This window comes from Candoia aspera, chromosome 1 (genome assembly GCF_035149785.1).
Source record: "Candoia aspera isolate rCanAsp1 chromosome 1, rCanAsp1.hap2, whole genome shotgun sequence".
Taxonomy (NCBI): Eukaryota; Metazoa; Chordata; class Lepidosauria; order Squamata; family Boidae; genus Candoia; species Candoia aspera.
In genome coordinates, this window is record NC_086153.1 from 325,198,858 (window position 1) to 325,208,759 (window position 9,902).

General features: G+C 38.4%; 1 protein-coding gene across 1 annotated transcript; it reads right to left on the reverse strand.

Moving 5' to 3' along the window:
- Positions 1-5,311: 5,311 nt before the first annotated feature.
- Positions 5,312-9,312, reverse strand: ARF6 (ADP ribosylation factor 6). Its single transcript, XM_063290568.1, has 2 exons — positions 9,148-9,312; positions 5,312-9,040 (listed from the first exon to the last, which is right to left on the reverse strand). Exon 2 carries the CDS (start codon positions 8,578-8,580, stop codon positions 8,053-8,055), a length of 528 nt encoding a protein of 175 aa, XP_063146638.1. The 5' UTR covers positions 8,581-9,040; positions 9,148-9,312; the 3' UTR covers positions 5,312-8,052.
- Positions 9,313-9,902: the final 590 nt, after the last annotated feature.

The following is a 9,902-nucleotide window of genomic DNA, read 5'->3' on the forward strand; positions in this document are numbered from 1 at the left end:
TCCATATAGAAGTCATTACACCAAGTTCAAGCAACAGCAACTTAGAAACACACAGAGATAGTTTGTAGCCATTCTAATTGGGAGACCATCCCCAGGCCTGTTCATGATGCAACTCTTCCTGGCTATGCCTTGTCATCCAAATACAGTCACTGAGGAGAGTGAAAGTTGTATAAAATATTCAGACTTTAGAAGCCATGAATTTGCATTGGCTTGCTGCATCACTTTAAAATCTAGTCCAGAAACAGGGAGAGCTACTCTGAAGCTAATTTCACATTTGACTATAATCCATTTGAGATAAGTTAGGCCACAGGAATTGGCACCAGGAGTTTCAAAAATACACTGGTGGTCAAACTTCCTGCTACATAAGGTGCACACTTGGATCTCTTGGATCACATCTTGAACCTGAAAGAATCCAGTTCAAATTTTTAGTTAGTTCAAATCTATGCACCTGCTGAGTGAACTCTCTTAACCTATGCTACCTCACAGAGTTCACAATTAGGATAATACAGATGGGACTTCCAAAAAGTTGAAAACAGTGTTCATGAAAAAGGATTAGAGCCAGATTATTTAAAATGCCTGTTGACAAAAGCAATTGCTTATATTGTATGTTCACTGTTTTAACAATTATCAACAACATCAGGCTAGTCTGCTGAAACAGAATGTCAATTCTTCTAAGTATTCTTGTTTTTCCTGTAAGAAAGTCAAAGTCAAAGGGTTTCTAAATAGTTTCTTCATAAATATCTGATCAGACACACACATGTAAGCTTGCAAGGTTGCTACAGGCAGGGCATTTCAGGCTACAACTTGGAATTTTAAGATCCATAAGCTGACCCCGGGAACTATGGGAGGGTTAAAATTCTTCTTAGAGTAAGATTTGTAACAGTTTAATTAAAAGAGTCTGTTGACAGTAGAAAAGGGTCATTAGGTTTCATCTTCTTGGGAGAATGAGAGAAGGAAGAAACAGTGGAAGTCTGATGAAGCAAGCAAGAGTAATTTCTATATTCATTCCTTCATGGTTCACTTTCATTAAAAAACGAACATAAAACACTTTAGAATTTGCAGTGCTATGCATTCTTCTATCCTTACTTGTAATAATTTCTGAATTATTTTATATTGGTATAGGCCTAAGAGGTAGAATACCATGCAATTCTGTTGGCTCCATTTCCATTCTTATATTCCAACATTTGAAAAGGGACTCATCTAGAATAATTACTTCCTAAATGGCTTTTTGCTTCTGGTAGTACCATTATCACTAGACCCACAGTAAACACCAAGGCTTAGTTGCACACACACGTTATAAATATTCAGCCATTTTTTCCTCTTAGAATATAGCTTTAGTCAAAACCTGCAGTCTCTCAGGTGACCAAATGCATTCTGCGTCAACTGGCAACTCTGTGGATAACCTAGGACTGCAACTCTCAAAATTCCCAACATCTATACAGACTGGGATCTTGGGGAACTGTGGCCGTACCATAGCTGGAAAGTGCTGAGAATGGGAAAGGCTGATCTAGAGGACAGGTTTTAAAAAGGTTATTAACAATGGCAGCTAAATGTAATTCTAGCAGATATGGATGCCTGAGCCAAACAAATGCCAAACCAACCCTCTCATTCCTTGTACTCATTTAGATGTAGCGGGAAACTGGTTTACCTAACGAAGTCTTGCATCAGTAAGAGCAAGGCAACAAGAGAAAGGGAGGTAGAATATGCCAGTCAGTTCTTTCTTGGTCTTATAAATCAATTGTATCTGAACAAACTAATTGTGTGAACCATTTATGGCCTGAGAGATTCTGGATGGGAATGCTGGCTTTCTCCGTATCCAATACAGAAAGGGATCTAATTCCTACAAAGTGGATACAGTATTTTGCAAATGTTACTGATTTACAGATTAGGCTCCCACATGGTACTAACGTAGAATGTGGTTTGATTTCAGCATGAGACGTTGTGTGAATCTGGCCATTTTTCTTTAATAAATATAATTTATGGCTTACAGCCTTGTTTGATCCCAGCTGGTTGTGGCTCGTTCAAACCATGATAAAATCACAGGTTTCTGATTCAATGTTTCAGAAAAACTACAGTGTAAACAAACACTGAAAAAACTGAAACAAAAGAAATTAGTGCAAGGTCCATTCTAATAATCCCCATTAAGATAGTCAGCTGAACTAGCTAAATGACAATTAACCAGAAGAGTCCAATTCACGTGGACTCTTGTTCATATAGTGACCTGCATATTTTTACAGAATTTAAAAAGTTATTTTATGCCTCCAGTTAATGCAGAACATTTGTCACTTGTCCTTCTAAAGACTGAAACCTGAAGTACTAAAAAGAAAATTGTGGCACTTCAAAGGCTAGCATAGGCTTTGGGATATTTTAAGACTTATGCTCAGTAGTTTACTGACAGCTCTACATTGTTCTACCATAACACAACTTCCCTTCTACAATTTATATTCAAAGCTTAGTAGTTTTGAGGAATGTGTGATCATAAAGATTGAGGGCAGACAATCCAACAAACAGTTTTCAAAGAGGGATTCAATGTCCCGCATAAGAAATTTTTGGTATGTGGTACATGGAGCCTCCCACAAGGATGATAAACATGACCTGAACATACTTGGTTTCCACAGCCCAGAAAAAAAAAGGTAACAAGTTGAGATTTACATTGTAACAAGCTGGCAATGTAATACAGTACTGTAAAGCAATTTAAAGCAATGAGGGAAAAAGTTACAGGAAGCTACATGATTTAGCTTAGAGAATCAGCCAAACATTAGAAAAATAATTTGGTGATAATTGTGGGCTTTAAAACTGAACAGGTAATCTTGGTGTTATTTATGTTAAACTCTGGCCAAGAAAAGTTGCAGAAATTGGGCTACATGTTTCCATGAAGTGGTATCTTCCAATTACTAGGTTCTCAAAGTTTCTCAGATTTCAATCTCCAAATGCTGCAGGGCCAAAAAGAACCAAGTTAGATATCACAATGTCTCATCGCTATGTAGAATCAGCATCAACTGAATTACAGTATGTAAGCCTAAAACCTAAGTTCAAACCACAAATTATATCATGGTGAAGTAAAGGAATCACAGGTCCTCAGCAAATCAATTACTCACAATGATAGCCAGATACTATGAGAACCACTATACTATGAGTAATTATGGTGCTTGGCCTCTTCAGCTCAACCTCCCTCCCTGCATTTTTGCTATGGAAAAAAAACAGGCATGTTGTCTTGAGCTCCTGGAAGAAAAGTGGGATATAAATCTAACAATTCAGTTAAAACTCTGATCTGGAAATGATAGACGGTTTATGAATTAAGATTATTTCACAGTGCTACCCTGATTCTTCAGAAGCTTGTACCATTCACAACTGAAAGAAATGTGATAGAATTGTCAGGGGCTAATTTACTCTTGTATGTTCATCCCTTGATGATTAGCATATGTGAATGTCCTATAAGAGTGTAATTGCTGCAAACATAACACTCATACTGCAGAACAGTTCAGTTGAGATAGTAGACTTGGCTGAGTGTCATTAAATGCTGCTTAATTTCGGTGTGACACTGGATGTATGTTTAAGGACCTATTCCTATTTTTTATTCAGAATTTATGAGATGCAATATGAACAATTACTATTACAAGTTCTGAAGCAAACCTCAAAAAATAAACCTGATTTTTCCGTCTCTCACCTCATTTAAATATCATTATAATCCATTAACAAGATTTTTAAAAAAGACCCAGGAGCAGGCTCTTGCTAGAGCCTTCATTGACTTTCATTCAAAAGAAATCCTTATGTTTAATGCCAGTAAAGGATTTTGAACCAAGTAATGCTAATTTATAGATAATTTCTGATTTATGACAAGGCCCAAATACTGTACACTCAAGACACTGTAACTCTAGAATAGCTATAGTCATCCCATTTCAGGTATTTATTCCTTGTATTACAACTGAGAACTGATGTCTTTAACCATATTTGGTAAAGCCAATACACAACTGATTTAAGATGCTTCCTTTTCAATGTGGATATTATGCAATCTGCATGTTTAGATTCTCTAGCATTTCTAGAAAATAGTACACATCAACATACATATTAACTATCAAGTTAAATCCTGAGAGTTAAATTGGAATTATCCTTAACTACAACCCTCCAGATTTACTTTGATTTACATGTATTCATCTCATCTGATGTATGCTGCTCAATATATTCACCTTTTTAAAAAATCATCCACATCAATAGGGTCCACTGAAGATAATGTGACTTACTTTGAAGTAAATATGCACAGGATCTTGCTGTATGTATCTATTTTAGAAGCTTCTTCAACCAAAGTGTCTCCTCCTAATTTTAGGAGCAATCGGCATAATAATTGCTTTTATTTTGTTAATATTGTAACTCATCCATCTCTGACTTTCCAAGCTACTTTTCATAATTAGTTTTAATATTTAATATTTAGCACAGTTCTAAAATGAATAGTCTTACTATCCTAATTTTATTTGATGAGAACATACATCATTGTCCTAGAGATAAAACAAATAGGATCGATGGGTAAAGCTAGAACTCAGTGGCAGAAAACATACTTTGCCCAGAACAGAACATCTAGCTACAGCTCAGTGGCATTCCAGCTAGGACTAGAAAGAATATTATCTGAATGCTGTGCAGAGATCAATGGTGACATCAAAAAGACAATAGAAATGTAATGTTGCATTACAATGTTGGACACAAGAATGTACGTTTTGGCATTTCTGTGATGACACCATCACACATATATCATTTACTTCTCAATACCATGGATGCCTATGCTGCTGATACTCCATTGTTATCAACCATAAGCTAATGATCTCACTTGGTGAAATGTTTTTTCTTAAATTCCTGGAATAGGTACAGTCAACCTGGCCATGTGCAAACGTTGTATACAATTCTATTATCAATATATGACAAGGTTAATAGCAAGAGACTGTAGGAGATACTTTGCAACAGTAAGGAAATTGTTTGCCATTACCTTCTTCCAGGATATTTTTTCGTCTTCCTACTGTAATCTACAGTACAGCCTTGGTATTTTCTAGTAGTTTCGCATCCAAGTATTAACCAGGCCTGACCTTGCTTAGCTTCCCAGCTCTGGCATGGTTACCTGGAAGCTGCCAGTTGCTAAGCAAGGTCAGGTTCCCATGTTCTAAGTTGTTTGTTAAGAGCAGAAAAAGCTACATTTTAATTAATTAAATCCATAATACCAGCCTTCACCCATAGGCAAGAACTCTGAACATAAAAGTGTACAAATCTTGAAAAGCAAGCATTTAAATAACTTTCTTTCTCCCCCATTGAAATATAACAGAAGAACTGTGCTGTATAATTGTTTTATTTTCTGCTTATTAGTTCTTTTACCAACACTACAACCATATTGCAGACACAAAAAATCCTGTTTACTTTATTCAGGGAGATCACAGTCTACAGACTTATCAAACATAGTTAACGCCATTCAAAAATGTATTCAGTTGTACTTTATAAGTCACATGAACACAAAAGTTGGATGTACTGATTTTTTTTTAAAGGTGTGGAATTCTAACAGATTGCATTTAATCTTGCAAGCTGCAGATAAATATCTAAAGCCATTGTTTTTATGGCTACTTTGAGCCACAGAAAAGACAAAACCATGGGTTTTTTTTGGAAAAGGACACTTATAAACTTTTGTACATTTTGTTCAGTAGCAAAAATTATTAGATCTATTTGCCACTTACTTCATTCAATGTTTATGATTTTCACCCAAAACTGGCGATTTAAAGGGGAAAGCAGAAATGTATTATTTTCAACCTACAGAATCAGCATACCTGGAGGAACAAAATTAAATGACATACACAAATTATGTATCCAACTTAGTACACTTGTATGAAGATTTGATTCTGCCTCAGTTGGAGAAAAGTACTACAAACTCTATACCAAAGGTAAAGCCACCTATGTTTTCACTGCAATTAGTTATATGAAAGTTTGAGAACCAGTAACAGATCTTCAAGTTTTCCAGTTTAGGCAACTACTTTGTGCTTGGCTTTAGCTATTCCAGAAGACAGTCAATTGTTTATGGACATTTCTGTATTACTACTATTTCCAAGATTCCTTATTTAACATAATTATATGTAATAGTTCAGTTCATTTTTCTCATTTTATAATGCTTTAAAAGATTTTTTTTTCTGGAGGAACGCTGCATTTTCTATTGAGATTAATTTCATTATTTTTATACTAAAATTGTTTATAGATTCATCTAGAATTAGACCTTAACTTATTTTCTGTTGAGTGATGCTAAGCATTCAGTTTTAAGAAACTAATTCATTATAATTTTATCCCTCAAACATCTTTGGTACAAGCTTTAGTCCATAATTTAAATAGAAAAAACACTGAGGTGTAGTATAATGCCCCAATTTAAACAGATACCCTTTAGAAAATGGTAATTTTCTTCTGGTTTTGTAGCAATACATTCCTAAAATTCCTCAGATGAGTGTTACTCCTTGAGGAAATCCAAAATTAATCCTTAAGGCTGAATAAAAACCAGCTGTGTTACATTTTTGCACCCAGTATTAATACTTCATTGAAACTATTTTTATGCTAACCTGAATTCACAATAATCTCCCCTGAAAACTAATCAGTTATTTGAATGCTGAGATATGGCAAAATAATATGATTGCCCTCAAAAAACACAACATGGAAGTTTACATTCATAGTCATTTGCTCACTCTCCACCCCAATCATTAGCTACCCTTCCATAGGGGTTTATAAATGTAGACATCCAAAAGACAAAATAAAAGTACTGCCAGAATGAAAGGCTAGAACTTGCCTGTATCTGCCTGCATACGTTCAACATTATTTTGCATACAAAGAGCCACACTTTCCAAACCCAGTCAGTTGTTTCACTTAATTTAGTGGCATCCACAAACCAAGCTATCACAACCTTCTTTTATTTTGATGCATTTAAGGTTAACAATTACACAGAAGCAGATGAAGGTTCCCTCCAACCTCTCAGGTTCATAAAGCTGCATTAAGCCAAGTTAAAGATCTAAAAAATATTTGTGTATGGTTTTAGATGCTTTTAGTCAATTGTGATACTGCCATCCTGTCTCAACTGTTGAGAGGAATAGTTTTACCATTCAAGTTTTGTGTTTTAAAAAACTGCATGTCACAGCGATACTTATAAATTATTGCTGCATTTCATGGAATGATTTTTTTGCACTAGAACTGGAAAATAATGCAATTACTTCATATCGCAGCTGAAAAGCTAACTACAATGCAAAGTACAGGAACTGTGGTTTGACACCATTCTCATATCCTGCATATGGTTACTATTTAGAATGGAAACTTATTTGCATTCTTAATCATGCATGATATAACCACCTACTTTCAATATTCTGAAGTTGTTGGCCAGATAACTGAAGAATATTAGATTCTAATAAGCAACCATATGTTCAAATGCTACCTTTATGATTTATCAATGGCCAAAAAAACCCAGAATTTTATTACCTTTCTTAGTTACAGATTCTTGCCATAAAGAGGACAGAATGCAGTTAATTCATTAACAGTGGTTTTCATTTTACTAGATAACAGAGACCTAACATATTCTGCATCATGGCAAAAAGAAGCAAATTTACAGCAAAAAATAAATGAGGGAGAAAACTATCAAACCCGAAAGCATACATTTAAAGAAATGATACATTTAGCCCCAGAACCCAAATAAATGAAATCAAAGCATTGCAACATTTGAGAAAAATTATTTTGCAAAGCTACATGTGTCTTTCCCCCAACCCACATTGCTGGAATTGTGCCACAGAAATTAATGCTTCTGTTCATTCATAGTTAAAGATTAGAGCATTTCTTAACACCAAGCAAAAATTTTATTTAACTGGGGAGCCAGTCAAGTGTGCAGAAGAAAAGGATGGTAATTGGAGAAGAGGTGAGCAATCATTAAAATCCTATGGATGCTTAATTTCTGAACTTTTTAGTAGAGAGAATCATTGTTTTCTGGGAAGCCACAGTGTTCCTTATGCGTGCTAACTCTCTTAATGACTAGTAACAGTTTGTCATGGTTTAAAATAATCATTAGGATTTATAGTTAGATGTTAACCATGTCAGCCCTTCATAGAGTCCATCACCCGAGGTGGCACAGGATGGCTGAACATACCAATTCCTATCCCTGATTCGGGTCAGGCCCAGTTTTTCTTGGATCTCATGTGGCTTCATGGCATCAGGAAGGTCCTGCTTGTTGGCGAAGATAAGGATGATTGCATCCCGCATCTCTCGATCATTGATAATACGGTGCAATTCCTGACGGGCCTCATCAATGCGGTCCCGATCAGCGCAGTCCACCACAAATATCAGGCCCTGAGTGCCTGTGTAATAGTGCCGCCACAGAGGCCTGATTTTATCTTGGCCCCCAACATCCCACACGTTAAACTTGACATTTTTGTAAGTCACTGTTTCCACATTGAAACCCACAGTTGGGATGGTTGTGACTGCTTGACCCAGCTTCAGTTTGTATAGAATGGTGGTCTTGCCTGCTGCATCCAAGCCAAGCATCAAGATCCGCATCTCCTTGTTGCCAAAGATCTTGGACAGTACCTTGCCCATGATGGTGGCAGTAGAGAGACAGGCATCCACAAGAAGACAGAGAAGGGTTGTTGTTGCACCCAGTAACAGAAAGCCACACCACCACACTGCTGGACAGAAGCCAAATGCAAGCTGAAGTGTATTTGCTACAACCACAGCCAAGAAGTCAGTCAATCTCTGACCTACAGAAAGTGATGGGAGGACAGAGGTGGCAAGGAGGGACACCACCTTTACAGGCACCAACAGGGAGTATGAGAAGGCGGGGCGTATTTAATGCAATTTACTGCCACTGGAGGGGTGAAAGGACCCGCCTCGAGACCCCTCCGAGAAAATTGGGGCGGAGCTGGCTCAGAAGGGGGCGGGGCTTCATGAGGAAGGGCGGGAGCGCCCGGCGTCTTTCAGTCAGTCCCTCTCAGGGCGGGCCTGGGCGTCTCCCCCCTTCTTTTCCAGTTCCAAGAGTCTCTTGAGCGATGATGGGTGACTGTAAAGAGACAGGGAAGGGGGGGGGCAACACAGTCAGTCACAGGAAGACTCTATTAGGTGCAACGTGAATAAAAAGGAAGCCGCTCACCCCTCCAACGTACTCACCTCAGCTCGCGCCGGCTCCTCCGCCCGCCCGCCTTTCCGGAAAGGGAAAAGGCCCGCCTTACCCCTTCCTTCACAAACTCACTGCCTAGCTTGACTGGCTCGCGGCGACCGACTACAACACGCAGGCGCACAGCTCGGCAGACCGACACTTGCGAAAGAACCGCCCCGCCCATAGGGAGGAGGAGTGTACGGGGAATAGAAAGACACTGCGCACGCGCGAATTTTCCCCTCGGCGACGGGAATGAGCAGGCGCGGACTCGAGGGCGTGCCTAAGAGGGCGGAAAGAGGTCATTACTGATACTCCGCATGCTCCCTAGATTGTTAACGTGGGTCCTGCTCAGTAGTTACCCGGCTTCGTCCTGTTTACGCGCCCACTCGCCAGAATTTTCGTGAGCATGCGCAAGGAATCATCACCGCCCGGATTCAATTGCGCAAGTGCTAAAAGAGAGCGAAGAGCCTTAAACTTTTTTTAGGGTAACCTCTCCTAATTCGCATGCGTGGCACTTCCCACTGCTTGTCAGACATTTCATCTGCGCGTGCGCTGTTTTATCCTTTTTTGCGTAGTCGCATTCCCAGCCAATCGTCGAAAGCTAAAAAAACACGCGGACAGAATTCACCTCAATTGCCCGATATAAAACTACGCAAGCGCACTATCGTCATAACCTAGCGTGGCCTTGCTATATCGCGCATGCTTGGTAGAAAGCATGTCTGAGTTGGTCTTAGAATAAAACTACGCATGCGTAATATAGAGGCAT

Coding starts and splice junctions, on each gene's coding strand:
- ARF6 (XM_063290568.1), bottom strand. CDS start 8,580: ATGGGCAAGGTACTGTCCAAGATCTTTGGCAACAAGGAGATGCGGATC.